This window comes from Periplaneta americana, chromosome 16, assembly GCF_040183065.1.
Source record: "Periplaneta americana isolate PAMFEO1 chromosome 16, P.americana_PAMFEO1_priV1, whole genome shotgun sequence".
In the NCBI taxonomy this organism is placed as follows: Eukaryota; Metazoa; Arthropoda; class Insecta; order Blattodea; family Blattidae; genus Periplaneta; species Periplaneta americana.
This window is the reverse complement of record NC_091132.1, coordinates 175,407,767-175,429,298: the sequence shown is the minus strand read 5'-3', so window position 1 is coordinate 175,429,298 and position 21,532 is coordinate 175,407,767. Positions and strand designations below refer to the sequence as shown.

General features: G+C 33.7%; 1 protein-coding gene across 2 annotated transcripts; it reads left to right on the top strand.

The window, feature by feature from the left end:
- The first annotated feature begins 8,923 nt into the window (after positions 1–8,923).
- On the top strand, positions 8,924–19,762 carry LOC138692002 (zinc finger protein 723-like). 2 transcript variants are annotated; one of them, XM_069814743.1, is made up of 5 exons: positions 8,924–9,090; positions 10,444–10,537; positions 10,793–10,930; positions 14,455–14,537; positions 16,558–19,762. In XM_069814743.1, the coding sequence occupies exons 3-5, from the start codon at positions 10,811–10,813 to the stop codon at positions 17,435–17,437; spliced, it is 1,083 nt and encodes a 360-aa protein (XP_069670844.1). In that variant the 5' UTR covers positions 8,924–9,090; positions 10,444–10,537; positions 10,793–10,810; the 3' UTR covers positions 17,438–19,762. The 2 variants fall into 2 exon arrangements, with proteins under 2 accessions (XP_069670844.1, XP_069670843.1); XM_069814742.1 differs by having other exon boundaries at positions 8,924–9,576.
- Positions 19,763–21,532: the final 1,770 nt, after the last annotated feature.

Sequence of the window (21,532 nt, the reverse complement as noted above, 5' to 3'; positions counted from 1 at the left end):
CACAGCCACTTTCTGACTCCTCTGACCACAAGAGGCCACTTCTACGTACATTTCATGGTTTTGACGATTGGATTCTCCCAGTACGCAACCCAGATAATGCCTCACGTGACTCAACCTCGCTGTATGTTTGCCTTAACTTATGACTGTAATGATTATAAAAGTATTTCACCGCCATGTTGTTTTTTAACAGCTGCACGAAATATTCATTCATTAATTTATTTATTATATTCCATAGATTTTACATGAGCAATGAAGCTTTAAGATGTGGAACAAGTAAAAAATTTACAATATTACAATTACAATTTTTACAAACTTGTACAATATTACAATTACAATATTTACATTTTTTTTTTACAATATTTTACAATTTCACAATTTAGTAATTTATCTACAAGGATGTGGGGTCCGATGATTCGCCAAAAGATTACCCATCTTTTGCCTTTTGGTTGGAAAAAACCTCGGAAAGACCGAAATGAAATGAAGTGATGCCGAATACTCGCCATAGACCATCCGCCTTCAGTCCCATGGCTGGGGAAAACCTCGGAGGAAACAATTCATTGAGAGCAAAGGGGGATCCAACCCAAGCCCGAACGCAGCTCAGCGAGTCTGCAAACTGAGCTACATCGATGGCTCTATTAAAAATATATAATACATATAATATGCAAGGAGTCCATAATCGTACCTAGTTTTAAGAAGGGGGACAAGACTAACTGTGGTAACTTTCGAGGAATATCACTTTTGTTGACGTCGTACAAAATTTTGTCGAATATCCTTTTGAGAAGATTAACTCCATATGTAGATGAAATTATTGGAGACCATCAGTGTGGTTTTAGACGTAATAGATCGACTATTGATCAGATTTTTTGTATTCGACAGATATTGGAGAAAAAATGGGAGTATAAGGGTACAGTGCGTCAGTTATTCATAGATTTCAAAAAAGCGTATGACTCGGTTAAGAGAGAAGTTTTATATAATATTCTTATTGAATTTGGTATTCCCAACAAACTAGTTCGATTAATTAAAATGTGTCTTAGTGAAACTTACTGCAGAGTCTGTATAGGCCATTTTCTATCCGATGCTTTTCTAATTCACTGCGGGCTAAAGCAGCGAGATGCACTATCACCTTTACTTTTTAACTTCGCTCTAGAATATGCCATTAGGAAAGTTCAGGATAACACATAGGGTTTGGAATTGAACGGGTTACATCAGCTTCTTGTCAATGCGGATGACGTGAATATGTTAGGAGAAAATCCACAAACAATTAGGGAAATCGCGGAAATTCTTGTTGAAGCAAGTAGAGCGATAGGGTTGGAATTAAATCCCGAAAAGACTAAGTATATGATTATGTCTCGTGACCAAAATATTGTACGAAATGGAACTATAAAAATTGGAGATTTATCCTTCGAAGAGGTGGAAAAATTCAAATATCTTGGAGCAACAGTAACAAATATAAATGACACTCGGGAGGAAATTAAACGCAGAATAAATATGGGAAATGCCTGTTATTATTCGGTTGAGAAGCTTTTGTCATCTTGTCTTCTGTCAAAAAGTCTGAAAGTTAGAATTTATCAAACAGTTATATTAGGGCCTACCGGTTGTTCTGTATGGTTGTGAAACTTGGACTCTCACTTTGAGAGAGGAACAGAGATTAAGGGTGTTTGAGAATAAGGTTCTTAGGAAAATATTTGGGGCTAAGAGGGATGAAGTTACAGGAGAATGGAGAAAGTTACACAACACAGAGCTGCACGCATTGTATACTTCACCTGACATAATTAGGAACATAATATCCAGACGTTTGAGATGGGCAGGACGTGTAGCACGTATGGTCGAATCCAGAAATGCATATAGAGTGTTAGTTGGGAGGCCGGAGGGAAAAAGACCTTTGGGGAGGCCGAGACGTAGATGGGAAGATAATATTAAAATGGATTTGAGGGAGGTGGGATATGATGGTAGAGACTGGATTAATCTTGCTCAGGATAGGGACCAATGGCGGTCTTATGTGAGGGCGTCAATGAACCTACGGGTTCCTTAAAAGCCAGTAAGTAAGTAATACATAGCCTATCAGGTTATTAAATTTACAAACTCAAACGATCATTCATCAGTTTGAGGAATATGTATAATACAAAACAAGTAAGTTAATTAAATTTAAGCCATAAACAATTCAATCAGTTGTGAAATACAGAAATTGTTAATACATATAATGCAAACTACTGTACTTCAAATTACAAACACAAACAGTTTATCAATAGAGCAATACAGTTTACTATTCATTTAAAAGCATGTACAATTCATCAGCCAAAACTATACAAACATATATAATACAAAGTAACAAGATTAATTCAATTTACAAGCATACTTTCATTAAGCTATACAAATTTGTGCAATTAATATCAAGTAGATTAATTAAATTTATAATCATAAACAATTCATCAGTTGAGCTATACAGACTACCATTCAATTTACAGCAAAATTCATTAGATCAGCGTTTGTTCCCATACATTTGGAAGAAAGAAAATGTTTACACCATATTAATAATTAAGAATAAACCTTCACTGTTCCTTACATATTTTGTATTAGGTTATACTTCTACTATTTCTGTTCACAGAAATGCTAGTTACTGTCACAACAAATTCTTTTACATACAGTTTTACGGAGGATAAAAAATGTGGTCCAAAATGTTAAATTTGTTTTCATAAGTAACAATTAGACTAAATCCCGAAAAGACTAAGTATATGATTATGTCTCGTGACCAGAATATTGTACGAAATGGAACTAAAAAAATTGGAGATTTATCCTTCGAAGAGGTGGAAAAATTCAAATACCTTGGGGCAACAGTAACAAATATAAATGACACCCGAGAGGAAATTAAACGCAGAATAAATATGGGAAATGCGTGTTATTATTCGGATGAGAAGCTTTTGTCATCTAGTCTTCTGTCAAAAAATGTCAAAGTTAGAATTTATAAAACAGTTATATTACCGGTTGTTCTTTGTGGTTGTGAAACTTGGACTCTACTTTGAGAGAGGAACGTAGGTTAACCCTTAGAAGCCTGAATTATTTTTCGTCAAGTTTTTCGTTTATTTCGTTATAGACTAATTAAATGGATGTGATTGAACACAACAATGCTTTTGTTTTCTATTCTTGAAGCGAGTATGTGGAATTACATGGCGTTACCATATGGTAACAATTAGACTAAATCCCGAAATGACAAAGTACATGATTATGTCTCGTGACCAGAATATTGTACGAAATGGAACTAAAAAAATTGGAGATTAATCCTTCGATTAACGCTAGGTCATTATGTTGTCAAATCTTAAAGAATGAGTTGTTGCCTTATAATGACATCTTTCAAGCAATTTATTGTACTTAACTGAACTTTAGCATACAAATAATATATTCATCACTCATTCAGTGTTCTGCCCAAGGTCAGATCTTTCATTGCAAACCAAGCATTCTCCAATGTTTCCTATCTTCTGGCTTCCTGTTTTTTTTTCTTAATGTTGTCTATTATTTGATATCTTCCTCTGCCCCGAACCCTTCTCCCGTTCACCATTCCTTCCAGTGCATCCTTCAGTAGGTAGTATCTTCTCAGCCAGTGACCCAAACAATTCCTTTTCCTCTTCCTAATCAATTTCAGCATCATTCTTTCTTCACCCACTCTTTCCAACACAGCTTCATTTCTTATTCTGTCTGTCCATTTCACATGCTCCATTCTTCTCTATATCCACATTTCAAATGCTTCTATTCGTTTCTCTTCATTTCGTCGTAATGTCCATGTTTCTGATCCATACAATGCCACACTCCACACAAAGCACTTCATTAGTCTCTTCCTTAGTTCTTAGATCGTGTGGTCCACCTGTTCTGTCGCTATTAACAAAAATAACCCCAGCTTCAATACTTAGTTTCCTTCCACATAGGTTGTCGAACATGCCACGCACCCTCTACATCTGCAGAGTTCTCGTCAGATACAAAATTGGGCTTTGGTGGCTCTATGTACTGTAGAATGCTCTAATGTTTCGTTTTCTAATTCCAAAAGTATCTCATGCACTTCCACGCACCTGTTTGTAACATTCATTTTGTTACTTGTACTTTCTTGCAACTCCTTCATCTTACTGTTAGTAGCAAGAGAGCACAATGAATGAGTGACAACATATTAGCCTAGCGTTACCATATGGTAACGTAAGAAACTATGTATTATATCCACAGCAGTGTTACGGTTTGTAAACTTGTGCTTGATGTACACGAATACTCAACCAACAATAAGTAAAATACCACAACAAACATTACAATCAAGTTCATCAAAGTAACAAATAATTGATCTTACTTCTTGTTGCTCTCCAAAATTGCTGCTGAGAAAGCAACATCTAAATCGCGCAGCTGCTCTTGCCCACCTGGTGTAATAAATTTGTGATTTCATAATGTAATAAGAAAGAACCAATCATGTAGCTTGGATTCACAAAGAAAAATTCCAGTTTTATTAATTAAGGACTGGTATGAAGCAAGTTATATTGCTTTCTGCACTGTGTTACCATATGGTAACGCTAGGTTAAAATGGGTTAAGGGTGTTTGAGCATAAGGTACTTAGGAATATATTTGGGGCTAAGAGAGATGAAGTTACAGGAGAATGGAGAAAGTTACACAACACAGAACTGCACGCATTGTATTCTTCACCTGACCTAATTAGGAACATAAAATCCAGACGTTTGAGATGGGCAGGACATGTAGCACGTATGGGCGAATCCAGAAATGCATATAGAATGTTAGTTGGGAGGCCGGAGGGAAAAAGACCTTTGGGGAGGCCGAGACGTAGATGGGGAGATAATTTTTATAATGGATTTGAGGGAGGTGGGTTATGATGACAGAGGATGGATTAATCTTGCTCACGATATGGACCAATGGCGGGCTTATGTGAGGCGGCAATGAACCTCCGGGTTCCTTAAAAGCCAGTAAGTAAGCACAATATACTGAACACTTGATCTCTTACAATGTATAGTGATGCCCATCAGTATTCCCTTGTAAGATCATTATACAATTCTGAAGTTAAAATAAGTGATTTGAATAAACATATTCTCTTCCGCATCCCAATATATGGGTAAAAAAGAAACATCACTCCTCTTTTTTTATTACCGATGGGTGGTTGTTGGTGTGTACCGAGTATATATCGAGCAATCGGAAATACGATAAGGGATCAGACATATACGTTTTAGGCCTAATGTGTACTCTGACATAATTTAGAGTGTTTGAAAATCAAAGCTGTGACTATATTGAATTTAAGTATGTATGTATGTATGTATATATATATATATATATATATATATATATATATATATATATATTCACAAATGCTGAAACTTTTATAAATAAATGGTTTCTAACCTAAATATGTGTAGTGTGTAATGATATTTTATTAGGCCTATAACAAACTGTATTATAGGTTATAGGATAAATCTGAGGGCAGGTTCTTTTAGTTTTACCTCTGTAATAACACACTACAAAGTTAATTTCTTTTTGTTATTATGTAATGATATAAAACGTTAGAATATACAGTGTAGGCTATATTACATTCTAATTTTTAATACTATTAGCGAATGCCTCTTCTACTATAAGTATATGTTTTTTATGTGGATAATTAATATAAAAGTTAACCATATTCCTCCCCAGGTCAACCCTGTCAAGTTGATAGATTACTCATAATAACCACCTGATAAATTATGATCACCGATATTTATAACTCTCACATCAGTCATTTTTGTTTTGCAGGTCTAATTTTATTTTCAGTACAGCACTTACAATGGCAAGTCATGCCCTAGTTTTATGCTAAATTTTGGAAAACAGTTTAATAGTTTAATAATGTAAATTATATGTCTAAAAACAATATGTACAGACAAGGTCAGTTAAAATGTAACAATTATAACGAGATTGGTGCAATAAAGAAATTCGCCAAGATTGCAAAACGGATTTAAAATTAACTAACTAGAGATGTAAAATTTGAGAGCAGCTCTGCTTAAATTAAAAATTTGTGATCGAAATTTGTTTGCAACCTTCAATGACATTTGACAATTTTTTTTGCGATTTGACAAGTCTACATGTTGCGATATTAAAATCATTTCTTTGTCTTGTGTCATAGGAATGAATATAATTTCTTATTGTTAAAGTTGGACGTTTATCTTTAACATACAAAATAACTCTAGAATGATATTGTCATTGCAATCTTAGCAAACATTAGAGTTTATTTGAATATACAATTTCTTGAACCCTATTTTACCTGAAAGTACAGAAGGGTTATTGGTATAGGCCCGGTTTCTTCAATCTTTGTTAAATTATAATAGTATGTTATTCCATTTTAACTGTAAACTTAACAGTTGAAGCATTTCTTCAACTGCTGTTAGTACTAACAGGCTGTTAAAACCTATGTTAATTTAACTGCCCAATTTCATGCAGTTAAATCATTCAACTCTCTGTTAGCATAGAAGTATCCAATATGGCTGGTGCATTAGATACTGAACTTATATATCTGGATTATTTTGAAAATGATATCCATGAATACATAATCAGAGGGGATGATTTCTGTGATTTGACAGACCAGAAGTTCATACAATGGTATAGGCTATTTTCTGCCAAGCCTCACTTTTCGCTTTCAACTTATATCCGTTTGTTTGTTTATTCTCATTAATTGGTTTATACTGTGAAATAATTTCCAGCAGAAGGTTTCTTTCGAACGAAGAGAAATTAGTCCCACGATTTCTTTTTGTTCCAGTGTTTTCCATTTCATAACAGCATTACCAATACGCCGCTCCACGCTGCTGTCATACAGACGAGGAAAGAAGCAGAAATCAAACCTGAGAGAATAGAAGGACTTCTATCCTCTCTGAATCAAACAACGGAAACAAGCGAGAATCATAATTGGCAGAGTTCAAAAAACAGAAGTGAGCCTATACTTGTTTATACGTTATGGTTAAATTCTATAGAATCTCTGGTCCTAACAGAGAGTTAACAAACAGCACGTTAAAATGTGAAATGTAACGTTGAAGAAACGCAATATTTTTAACAGCAATTCATACTTTTAACTTACAGTTAATTAACGCTATGTTAGGTGCATTTTAACAAACGTTGAAGAAACCGGGCCATTGACTGATAATTTATATTATTATAATATATCATTTCATGTGGATAACCCAGTCTATGCTACTTAAAATTAACATTTATAACTACTACATTAATTGCAAGAACTTAAATACATTACATATAAAATTACAAAACCTTTTTTTATAGCTGCATTTTTTTTCTAATCACATTGATTAATGCTTTTTCTTATATTACTTTATAAAAAATATAAATGTCCGACCAAAAGTAATCTTCCGTATTTTAATATTGGACAGTGAAATAGATGTTGGTCCACAGTTTGCTGTACCTCACAGATACACAATTAGCCATTTTACTTATGTAATTTAAATCGTTCTAAATGAGAGCCAAATTTTCCATGACTCCACAAAAATTGCGGTAGTATAATATCCGGTATCGTTTTCTTAATATTTAAGCGTGTCGACCATAGATGTCTCTCACGCTGAACCCTTTGTACTGTATATCCACTGATTGTTGCACCTATTCATTATGTGTTCATTTATCTTTCTATTCGCATATGAATAAGGGCAGAAACTACAGCTGAAAATGAAGTTCGAAACTGCAGCACCTTTCGCCAGTCTGCTGTCAAAAAATCTGAAAGTTAGAATTTATAAAACAGTTATATTACCGGTTGTTCTTTATGGTTGTGAAACTTGGACTCTCACTTTGAGAGAGTAACATAGGTTAAGGGTGTTTGAGAATAAGGTGCTTAGGAAAATATTTGGTGCTAAGAGGGATGAAGTTACAGGAGAATGGAGAAAGTTGCACAACACAGAGCTGACGCATTGTATTCTTCACCTGACATAATTAGGAACATTAAATCCAGACGTTTGAGATGGGCAGGGCATGTAGCACGTATGGGCGAATCCAGATATGCATATAGATTGTTAGTTGGGAGCCTGGAGGAAAAAGACCTTTGGAGATGCCGAGACATAGATGGGAAGATAATATTAAAATGGATTTGAGGGAGGTGAGATGTGATGATAGAGACTGGATTAATCTTGCTCAGGATAGGGACCGATGGCGGGCTTATGTGAGGGCGACAATGAACCTCCGGGTTCCTTAAAAGCCAGTATGTACTTAGTAATATGTAGAAAATATGCATACGTCTCTACAACACATAGGCACGACCGATGCTCAGCTATGGCAGCGAAGCGTGGACACTGAGGAAAGCAGATAAAAGCAGAATAACGGCTTGTGAAATGCGATTCATGCGAAGAATAGCGGGCTATAATAAATGATATCTGAAAAGAAATTGTGAAATTTTAAACGAACTAAAAACTCAACCAATTTTAGATTACAATGCTCAGTATCAGTCTAATTGGAAACATCATTTCGAAAGAATGAGTAATAGTAGACTCCAAAGACAATTTATGATTATGTACCACATGGCCAAAGATCTGTGGGTCGTCCTGTTAAGAGACGGCGTGAAAATTTTATGTGAGACCGTAACAGGCCTTGTACTTGTCTGCCAGAAGAAGAAGATAATAATAATGATGATAATAATAATAATAATGATAATAATAATAATAATAATAATAATAATAATAATAATAATAATAATGAATTTACACGAAGAAAAAAAAAACATATCTCCTTATTGCGAATTATACGTACGAGCACGAAAGACTGACTAAACGCCAAGTGGCAAGTAGCCTAACGAAAAACTGACTTAATAATGTTCAATTGGTAAATTGTATTCTGAACCGGTCTCCAGCTGGCTACTACAGTTTCATATCCCCGCCTTTCACGGCCCGTTTGATCCTAGTGCTTTGCAGTTTTGTAGATCAATAAAGTTTTGTTTGATATCCTGGAATGAAATCAATCCGTTTGACGGAAGTGTTAGATTGCTGGCAAGGAAGATTGCATTTTCTTACATTTCAAAAATATTAAAGATGGAAGTGTATCTATTATAAGTAAACATTGACATTAGTCTTAAATAACTTAACATTATAGACTGATTGCAGTGTATGTATTACATTACTATCGGTACCGATATTTTACTGTAACTGGTGTCGTAAGAATTATTAGCAGTCTAGTAGATATATACAGTCAAGAAGCTCAAGACGTAGGAAATATGCATCCATAGAAAATTGCTAATCACTAGGGTCGCTATTATCGCCTCATCAACTCCTGGTATTAGCACAGTCTAGTATATACAGTCACGAAACTTGTGTTGTGAGTGTGATAGGAACAATAGACTGTGCTAGTACTATTTCGCATTGTCTGTAATGAGGCGATATTAGCTATTCTAGTAGTTAGCGACTACCTATGGATGCATATTTACTACGTATTGAGCTTAGTGACTGTATATACTGAACTGTGATATTAGTTTGAATGGTAATATCAAAATGAGATTTCAACATAGTTACGTGTATCTGGTAGAATCCAATAAAACGTCGCTGTTTTCTCCATCAGTAAGTTTGATGACGCAGTAAGCCTATTTGACGTCACGTAAGTAGTATGCACCTTAAGTGCGACCGACTTTTATTAAAGATGCGGCAATGTAACCTATGTTAATAAGATTTATAGAATACTAATGGGTATAGTTTAGGGAGTATTCCGATAGGTGCTATTCTAGTGGGCATTATCACATTCGTTATTTTGCATTTCAGTTCATTTGTTGAGGTTAGGTTTTCCAAATAGTCATACTCTGGTAATATTTAATTATTTATACTTAGTGTACAGTACCTAATCCAGAAATTCATATAGAGTGTTAGTTGGGAGACCGGAGGGAAAAAGACCTTTAGGGAGGCCGAGACGTAGGTGGGAGGATAATATTAAAATGGATTTGAAGGAGGTGGGGTATGATGATAGAGACTGGATTAATCTTGCACAGGATAGGGACCGCTGGCGGGCTTATGTGAGGGCGGCAATGAACCTTCGGGTTCCTTAAAAGCCATTTGTAAGTAAGTAAGTAAGTAGTGTACAGTACCTGGCCACGTTAATAGAATCACTAGCAGTTTATAAAATACTTGATCTTACTTCTACATCTTCTGAAATTTTATATTTAAAAATACAACTATTGTCTATAGACGAACTTGCTGGAGATTGAAGTATTTTTTGCTGGAGTAGAAGCCATGTTTGGACGAGTCTCAGTTACTGATCAAGTATATAGTAAGTTTGCGTTCCGATTTAATTTTATTTCGACGGTTCCTAGGACTAGCAGGTAGAGAATTCTAGGGGTCTTGGCAGGTTTATTTTGAAAGTAGATGATTATGGGAAAGTGTCATGTGACTTAGATTGTAGCAACTTGTATTACATTATCTCAACAACTGAGTTTCTATAAATCACGGTCAGTTACATAACCTCCGTTTTCAGTTGTGATGGATTTAGTCAAGCTGGAACCTGAGGATGATTGGACTTACAACAAGACAACACATACAAATTAGAAGAGAATAAGGCTTCATCAGAGGTAAAGAGTAATGAATAATAAAATATCATAATCTTGCACAATGCTGTAGAATATAAATCAGTTTCTTTTACATATCACAGTATGTAAACTATTTTCACAAGAAATACTTGGCCCGTTATGAGTAATTATGTAACTTGTTATCTGTGTTGAGAGAGGTAGCCAATATCGGTCATTCAGAAACAGTCTGACGGCTGCCAATTAGTAAATTTCAATACAACTCAATAAAATTATTCATGTTGTATTTTTGTTCTATAGGAAGGGAATTTGTCGTATATGGACGTGACGGATATGAAGGCAGATTGCGTGGATTACAGTTACGAAATCAAATCAGAGATAAAAATTGAAGACACCATAGTGCCTGCGAGCTTTGCATTCGTTAAATGTGAAGTTGAAGTAAGTAGTTCACAGTCAGATGCTGCATTTTTAACTATCTGAAAACCCTTAGCAGTGTGCATTATTAATCATTTTCTTGTTTCCAATAGTTTCTTAACTTGTAGAATTTTTATTTTTAGATTTTAAATAGAATAATAATTCCCATATATATATATATATATATATATATATATATATATATATATATGTATTTCTAGTATATTCTGGAATATATAGACATTACAAAATTTTCCTTTCTTATATTGGTCTATCTGTTGCTATGCTAGACATTCATTGATAAGTTCAAACTAATATATACTGTATATAAGTTTATCCAAAACCCACAAGAGATTGTTGTAATGTTCGATACTATGATCATATCTCACCTTCTTTCGAGGAGTTATTATGGCTTAGGTTACATGAGAGGAGAAATCTGCACTCTATTTCTCTTTTATATCGACTTATTCACACTTCATCCCCCTATTCTTTATTCGCTCGTTTTCATACTCTCTCTCGCTATCATAATATTAATACTCGATCACAACGCGATAACACGATAGAAATTCCACTTCACACATCATCTCTGTATTCCTCCTCCTGTTGCTACTGGAACTCTCTGCCGCCTGAAGTCAAGGGCTGCCGAACATTGAAATCTTTCAAATCCAAGTCAGAAAATTATCTTATGACGAGTTGCCAAACTAACTTACTATTATGAAAAGTGTTGTATTCCATGGTTCCACGTATTCACATTTTTTTATATGTTCTAGTGATTACTTACTTACTTACAAATGGCTTTTAAGGAACCCGAAGGTTCATCGCCGCCCTCACATAAGCCCGCTAGGGGTCCCTATTCTGTGCGAGATTAATCCAGTCTCTATCATCATACCGCACCTCCCTCAAATCCATTTTAATATTATCTTCCCATCTACGTCTCGGCCTCCCTAAAGGTCTTTTTCCATCCGGTCTCCCAACTAACACTCTATATGCATTTCTGGATTCGCCCATACGTGCTACATGCCCTGCCCATCTCAAACGTTTGGATATAATGTTCCTAATTATGTCAGGTGAAGAATACAATGTGTGCAGTTCTGCGTTGTGTAACTTTCTCCATTCTCCTGTAACTTCATCCCTCTTAGCCCCAAATATCTTCCTAAGGACCTTATTCTCAAACACCCTTCGCCTATGTTCCTCTCTCAAATTGAGAGTCCAAGTTTCACAACCATACAGAACAACCGGTAATATAACTATTTTATAAATTCTAACTTTCAGATTTTTGGACAGCAGACTGGATGATAAGAGCTTCTCAACCGAATAATAACAGACATTTCCCGTATTTATTCTGCGTTTAATTTCCTCCCGAGTATCATATTTGTTACTGTTGCATCAAGATATTTGAATTTTTCTACCTCTTCGAAGGATAAATCTCCAATTTTTATATTTCCATTTCGTACAATATTCTGGTCACGAGACATAATCACATACTTTGTCTTTTCGGGATTTACTTCCAAACCGATGGCTTTACTTGCTTCAAGTAAAATTTCCGTGTTTTCCTTAATCGTTTGTGGATTTTCTCCTAACATATTCACGTCATCCGCATAAACAAGAAGATGATGTAACCCGTTCAATTTCAAATCCTGCCTGTTCTAGTGATATTTAACTTATTTTATATTTTTGTTTTCACATTTTCCGATAATGGTATATCTATAATGTGATAAGTTGACCTATATATAATCATAATTTTCCTTACTGTGTTTACTTAAAAATATTGTATTTATTGTATGGTTTGGACTGCACTATTTTATTACTATTATTATTATTATTATTATTATTATTATTAGTACTACTACTACTAGTATTATTATTATTATTATTATTATTATTATTATTATTATTATTATTATTATTATCATTATTATCAATAATTGTCTTTTTTTTCTATACTTTGTATGTCTCATTTATTTTGACCTGCTGTTCACATTTTATTATGCTTTTTTCTTTCTTTCTGTATGTTATAAATTATGTCTGATTTCTTCTTACTTGTTGTTTACATTTTATTATTATTATCTTATTCAGCTTTGTGTGTAAAATTGTAGTGTACTTTGTAAATTTGCAGTGTTTTTTGTAACGCAGTTTTACTCCTGGTATTAGAGAAGGCCGTATCGCCTTAACTCTGCCATGTTAAATAAATCACTATTATTATTATTATTATTATTATTATTATTATTGTTATTGTTGTAAGGAGTTAGTTTATAAAAAAAATACAGCTTTGTTTATAACAATTTGGATTTATTTTGTTACAAACAAATCCGTAAAATTATGGCACATTGTTAGGTGGCTGAACTACTGTCCCTTAATGAACTTGATTCATAGTGTATTACACTCCTTTCTGAATGCCGATTACAATATTCTGGACCTGCGTTTATAAAGTCAGAATTAAAAATGTTTTCTACGGACTTTGATCTGCCATAACTTTCTTTATCTCTCATCAGGTTTCTTATTATTTCACAAATTTCCACAGTGATGACAAATTTCAGGTTTCTTTTCTAAATCCAAGTTCCTCTGCTGAGAATATCTGTATTATATATTATTTTATAGTTATAATCAATAAGGACAAGTTGAATGTGTGGAGGCAAAATCATTCTTTTTTTGCTATCATATTTGAAAAAAAAAAAAAAAGCAAGTCGTAATAGAGAGTGTGCATATTGAGGAAATTAAACTTTCAGCAGTGATACATAAGTTAGTGTACTCATATTGCACTAAATACATAATTATTGTTCACATGCATCGAATATTCTAGCAAATTTTGATTTCTTATTTTGCAGTAATAATATGCATTATTCTATTACCGGTTCTTCTGTATGATTGTGAAAATTAAACTCTCACTTTGAGAGTGGAACAAAGATTAACGGTGTTTGAAAAAAAGGTGCTTAGGAAAATATTTGGGTCTAAGAGAGTTGAAGTTACAGGAGAATGGAGAAAGTTACACAACTCAGAACTGCACGCGTTGTATTCTTCACCTGACATAATTAGGAACATTATAGGAACATTATATCCAGACGTTTGAGATGGGCAGGGCATGTAGCACGTATGGGCGAATCTAGAAATGGATACAGAGTGTTATTTCGGACGCAGGACGGAAAAAGAACTTTGGGGAGTCCGAGACGTAAATGTTAGGATATAAAAATGGATTTGAGGGAGATTGGATATGATAGATCCTGGATTAATCTTGCACAATGGCGGGCTTATGTGAGGGCGGCAATGAACCAACGGGTTCCTTAAAAGTCATTTGTAATGTACATTTCATGCACTTATTTTTAAGGTTGAAACTTGGATCCAGTGCGTTTTAATACTGGCAAATAACTTGAATTTAAATTATACATGAAGAATGTAATTCATGGCGGTTTGGGAGAACCAATTAGATTTTGTAAAGAAGTCAAACCTGACTGAAAATTGAGATTGCATTCATTAGGTTTGAGAAGTTATGTCTCTGACAGGAAACCGAAGACCAATATGGTCATCTGTTCAATATTTATTCACTTTTCCAGGAAGATTTGTTTGATGTGGACAGAGTTCAGCAGGAACAGAAAGTGGAAGTATCTTCAGAAGAGGATGAAGTGTTTTCTGAGAGGTGAGTGTACTGTGCAACCCACTGCATCATTACAGTTCTATTTTCGCATTAGAATCGATTATTGTTAGGGTTACTAGTATTTCCATCTGTTGTCCTTGACCTTACATCCAGTGTCGGAGGATTATGCCTCTTTCCTCAATTTCAGTGCCACATAGTTAGGAATAGGAATATTTTAACAAAATCATGGTGCAAGAAACAGAGTGAGACATGGCTACAACATAACAATGAAAACGTATCAAAGATGTTCCTGCTGATCTTGGAATTTCCAATGATATATAGATTACTTCGTTGAAATTAAATGTCTTAAAATGTACTTTTATCTGTAAAAATTTGTTGATGATTTGCCACTGGTTGATGTTTTATATAGTAAAATAGATTTCAGAAATTTATTTGCAATGAATGAATTCAAGCAAAATTTATTTATATAACACAATTTTGGAAAGAGTTAATAAGGTTCGTAATTAGTTAGGATATAAACTTTCTTTTGTTGAAAATTTGGATTTATCAGAGAAAATTGTAAAATTTAACAAATCAATGCGGATTATTAACATAGGTTTAAAACCTTCATTAGTACAAAAATCAACTCGTACTCGTCTTTATCAAATAATAGCTCGACCAGTCCTATTTTATGGTTTTGAAGCGTGGACTATAAGGACAAGAGATTAAAGCAGACTAACAGCTTGCGAGATTAAATTCATGTGCCAAACAGATGGCTACACTAAATGGGATCGAAAGAAAAATGAAGATATCCTTCCAGAACTTAATGTGTCATCAATACTGGACTATATCTCCAGATATCAGTTAAACTGGAAGGAACACGTCTCAAGAATGGTTTCATCCAGGATCCCTAAGGCAATAATGAAGTATCCAAATGGGAAACGGTCACTTGGTCGACCTATGAAAAGATGGCAAGAAAATCGCTTTTTCTGGCCGTAACACTTCTTTTGGGACTAGTACTTGACAGGATAATGATGATGATGATGATGATGACGATGACGATGATGATGATGATGAAAGAATACATAAATGATTTGGAATATTGCTTATATTTCTCTTATTTTATATTTTTGTTTTCATATTTTCCGATAATGGTATATCTCTAATGTAGTAAGTTGATCTATATATAATCATAATTTTCCTTACTGTGTGTACTTAAAAATATTGTATTCATTGTATGCTTTGTACTGTACTATTTTATTATTACTATTAGTATTATCATTACTATTATTATTATCATTATTATTATTACTAATCTTATTTCATTATTATTATTATTATTATTATTATTATTATTATTATTATCAATAATTGTCTTAATTTTTTATACTTTATATGCTTCATTTGTTTTGACCTGCTGTTCACATTTTACTATGCTTTTTCTTTCTTTCTGTATGTTATATATTATGTCCGATGTCTTCTTACTTGTTCTTTATATTTTATTATTATCAACGTATTCAGTTTTCTGTATAAAATTGTAGTGTACTTTGTAAATTTGTAGTGTTTTTGTAACGCAGTTTTTACTTCTGGTTGAGTGTTAGAGAAGGCCGTATGGCCTTAACTCTATCAGGTTAAATAAATCATTATTATTATTATTATTATTATTATTATTATTATTATTATTATTATTATTATTATTATTATTATTATTATTATTATTATTAAACTGGTAATCATTATAGTGCTTTCTTCTATGTACAAGTCTTGCTTTTTAATTTATTATGCCAAATATTTCTGTTTTATTCCATCTTCAATTAAGATAGTTTCTCCAGAATTTGCTTTTGGCCTACATTGGGATTCTTACCTTCTTCTATGTACCACCAAATCCTCTATCGAGGAAATCTACTTTGATGTGGTAGAAGGAACAGATATCGATCTTCACCATTACGCGATCGTCTTTCTTTTTTTCCGTCTTCACTACTAAAAGTTTATTATGTGTTGTTGTATAATATATTGATTGGTATAATTTGATATCACCAGATATATTACTGTTAAGCCCGATAAGTTTTTATATTTATTTCAGCGTTGTGGATAATGTTGAGAAGAATGTTTCACATCAATGCACCGGCATTAATCATGAACACAAATTAACACATTGTGGTAACAAGAGACAAGACTGTTCAATCATTAGCAACGTGAGCAGTAATTCTAACAAGTGTAATATATGCAGCGAGGTTTTTGTGACACAGGAATCTCTGGAACTTCATTTTCGTATACACGCAAGAAAAAAGACATTTACATGCGATGTCTGTGGGAAATGTTTCTTACGATTCAAACTATTACGGAGACATATACGCGTTCACACGGGCGAAAAGCCATTCAAATGTGACGCTTGTGGAAAGTGTTTTTCACAATCCGGCCATTTAAAACAACATACACGCATTCACACAGGCGAAAGGCCATTCAAATGCGAGATTTGTGGAAAGTGTTTCTCACATATAGGAAATTTCAACAAACATGCTCGCATTCACACAGGCGAACGGCCGTTTAATTGCGAAGAATGTGGAAAGTGTTTCACACAATTAGGACATTTAAGGTATCATTTACGCAATCACACAGGCGAAAAGCCATTCAAATGCGACGTATGTGGAAAATGTTTCTCTGAATCGTCAAAATTTAACAATCATGCACGCATACACACGGGCGAAAAGCGATTCAAATGTGAGGCGTGTGGAAAGTGTTTCTCGAAATCCTCCCATTTAAGCGTACATGCTCGCATACACACAGGCGAAAGGCCATTCAAATGCGAGGTGTGTGGAAAGTGTTTTATATCTTCGTCGAATTTGAGTACACACGCTCGTATTCACAAAGGCGACAAGCCATGGAAATGCGAAGTGTGTGGAATTTGTTTCTCACAATTGGGAAACTTAAAGAAACATCTGAACATTCACAAACGCAAATAGTATTCAAATGTGATGGTTGTCTTCGGAAAGAGTTACAGATGTTCGGGAAGTCTAAAAAAAAAAAATATTTACTATGGTGCTTGTGAGGTAAGTGCATCTTTATTGCGCGAGTGGAAAGATTTAAGCACGAGGACGCAATAAAGATCATGCTCACAAGTACCATACGTAATTTGATCCATGACCATAACCAAAAATTATCTTTTATAAAAGAAAATATGTTGAAAATAAGTCCTCATATAATCACGTATCATGGCATGGATTTTAGAATCGATACGTGTACTAGATAGGTTATGATTTAGGAGGCCATGATTAGTGAAGAATGGTATCTAAGGCGTTGGATAAATAACAAATTATAATTAATTATATAATTTTAATATATATTTTTTCATTTTCAACATGTATTTTCGTTTTTTTTTTTAAGTTTCAGGGATTATTTAGAAGTGTTCACGGGATTAATGTGATTAATATAATTTCACATGTTACTTTCTTAAACTTAAGAGGAATATTTAAAACGTAATTAATTATTGTGTCTGTTTAGCTCAGTTGACTAACGCGTGTTATAAAATCCTATAAACGCAACTTCGTAGGTTCAAGGGTTCAAGTCTCCTCGCCTCCCGAAAGGTAAATTATTACAAATTAAAAAAAAAATACTTATTAAATATGAATGCAATGTACAAATTACGACGTAGTAGATAGAGAAAAGAGAAGGAGATTGAGTGTATATATATTCAAGAAGTGGTAAAAAATAGTAGAGGTAGTGACATCTAGTAACTAATATATTAACTTCTTGAGTAAAAGAATAGTTCAATGGAAAAGTATACGTGTGTGCCCGGGTACTAGGAAAATACTAATGAACTGTGAGATTAAGTTCAAACTATCTCACTAGTAGAATAAAGTAATGTTGAATGAAAGCCTACATTACAAACGCAAAGTATTTAGTAAAGGCATGTTTTTCGTTATAGTCATGGATAAAAACTGTTTCCGTCACACGGCCGAAATGCCTTGCAATTGTGTTATCTGTGAAATGTGTTTAACGTGTAAGTATAACCTCAAAAGACTATCTGCTTACACATAGATCAAATTCAATACGCTAATGTGTAGGTTTCTGCTTCAAAATTAGGAGTTTTGGAATACGAGTACAGTCTGGATTTTTCATTTAAGTACTGACTGATTGCGAATCCTTGGGGAACTGCAGCATTCACAACTGAATTTATTTTTATGGTGCCTGAAGTGAGTGTTTTTTTTTCTCTTAAACAATTTGTCATTTATTTTCTATTAAATGGTGAACAACAATGAGCACATACAAAGAAAGTACTTAGTAATACACAAACCCACAGCCACTTTCTGACACCTCTAACTACAAGAGGCCACTTCTACGTACATTTTATGGCCTTGACAAATGGGTTTCTCCCAGTACGCATCCCAGATAATGCCTCGCGTATGTATGCCTTGATTTGTAAGTGTAATGATTATAAAAGTTTTTCACCGCCATGTTGTTTTTTTAATCAGCTGCGCGAAATATTCATTTATTCATTTATTATATTCCATAGATCTTATATGACCAATGAACCTTTAAGATGTGGAACAAGTCAGAATTTTACAATATTACAATTACAAGTTTTACAAACTTTTGCAATATTACAATTACAATTTTTACAATATTTTACAATTCTTACAATTTCACAATTCAGTAATTTTCCACAATGATGTGATGAGGTCCGAGGATTCGCCAAAAGATTACCCGGCATTTGCCTTTTGGTTGGGGAAAACCTCGGAAATACCCAACAAGGTAATCAAATCAAAGGAGTGAAATGAAGTGATGCCGAGGACTCGCCATAGACCATCCGCCTTCAGTCCCATGGCTGGGAAAACCTCGGAAGAAACCATTCAATCAGACGAAAGGTAGATCCAACCCAAGCCCGAAAGCAGCTCCGGATCAGCAGTCCAGCGAGTCTGCCGACTGAGCTACATCGATGGCTCTATTAAAAATATACAATACATAGCCAGTCAGATTATTAAATTTACAAACGCAAACGATCATTCATCAGTTGAGGTAAATGTATAATACAAAACAAGTTAATTAAATTTAAGGCATGAACAATTCAACCAGTTGTGATATACAGAAATTGATAATACGTATCATGCAAACTACTTCAAATTACAAACACAAACAATTTATCAATAGATCAATAGAGATTACTATTCTGTATAAAGCATATACAATTCATCGGCCAAAACTATACAAACATATATAATACAAAGTAACAAGATTAATTCAATTTACAAGCATACTTTCAGTAAACTATAAAAATTTGTGCAATTAATATCAAGTAGATTAATTAAATTTATAATCATAAACAATCAGTTGAGCTATACTGACTACCATTCAATTTACAGCAAAATTCATTAGATCAGCGTTTGTTCGCATACATTTGCAAGAAAGAAAATATTTACACCATACTAATCATTAAATCATTAACACTAAACCTTCACTGTTCCTTACAAATTTTGAATTAGGTTATATTTCTATTATTTTTGTTCACAGTAATGCTAGTTACTGTCACAACAAATTCTTTTACATACAGTTTTACCGAGCATAAAAAATGTGGTCCATAATGTTAAATTTGTTTTAATAAGTAACAATTAGACAGGATTCACACACAATATGTCAGTCATAAAAATCCAAATTCCCCGCCTTATTTACATACAGGCATGAAAATGTTCCACCTAGCAGCTATTGCTGTACGTACGTTTACAATTGGATATTATTTTAAGTGCAACGTTTTGAGGTCGCAGATGCCATGTCACATGTCATGCAGAGTTTTCGAGACGTTGCAGTCTACTTTCGCAGTGAATTTTGCCGAAGACGGACCACCATGAAATAATGGTTAAATACTCCAAAACAGGACGTACAGTATGCACCACATATTTGTAACAGTTTTTATTATGACTGGCAATAATAAGTTTGTCAAAAATCTGAAAGAATAATAGTTTTCTTGAGTTTTGTAATTACATACTTCTGTTCCTTATATCTCTGTAAATTTATGAATTAAGAGAAGTAAATAGGCACAATATACTGAACACTTGATCTTTTTGTAAGATGATTATGCAGTATATTTCTGCAGTTAAAATAAATACTTGAATGAACATAGCTTCTTCCGCATCCCAGTATATGGGTAAAGAAAGAAACATCACTTCTAGTTTATTGCCGATGGGTAGTTGAATAAATGTGGAGCAATCGAAAATACGATAAGAGACCAAACATATACGTTCTAATGTGTATTCTGACATAATTTAGATTCTTTGAAAATCAAAACTGTGATTATATTGAATTTAAGTGCATATATATTCACAAATGCTGAAACTTTTATAAAGAGATAGGTTCTAACATAAATATGTGTAGTCTAATGATAACAAACTGTATTATAGGTTATAAGATAAGTCTGATGGCAGATTGTTTTAATTTTCATTTCAGTATTAACACTCTACAAAGTTAATTTCTTTTTCTTATTATGTAATGTTATAAAACGTTAGAATGAGAGGGTTTGGAATTGAACAGATTACATCAGGTGCTTGTCTATGCGGATGACGTGAATATGTTAGGAGAAAATTAACAAACGATTAGGGATAACAGGGGAATTTTACTGGAAGCAAGTAAAGAGATAGGTTTGGAAGTAAATCCCGAAAAGACTAAGTATATGATTATGTCTCGTGACCAGAATATTGTACGAAATGGAAATATATAAATTGGAAATTTATCTTTTGAAGAGGTGGAGAAATTCAAATATCTGGGAGCAACAGTAACAAATATAAATGATACTCGGGAGGAAATTAAACTCAGAATAAATATAGGAAATGCCTGTTATTATTCGGTTGAGAAACTTTTATCATCCAGTCTGCTGTCGAAAAATCTGAAAGTTAGAATTTATAAAACAGTTATAATACCGGTTGTTTTGTATGGTCGTGAAACTTGGATTCTCACTTTTAGAGAGGAACAGAGATTAAGGGTGTTTGAGAATAAGGTGCTTAGGAAAATATTTGGGGCTAAGAGGGATGAAGTTACAGGAGAATGGAGAAAGTTACACAACACAGAAC

Excerpts from the sequence above, each read along its gene's own strand:
- LOC138692002 (XM_069814743.1), top strand. The coding sequence starts at position 10,811 with ATGGACGTGACGGATATGAAGGCAGATTGCGTGGATTACAGTTACGAA. Across the intron at positions 10,931-14,454 it reads TCGTTAAATGTGAAGTTGAA|GAAGATTTGTTTGATGTGGA; the intron begins GTAAGTAGTTCA and ends TCACTTTTCCAG. Across the intron at positions 14,538-16,557 it reads GATGAAGTGTTTTCTGAGAG|CGTTGTGGATAATGTTGAGA; the intron begins GTGAGTGTACTG and ends TATTTATTTCAG.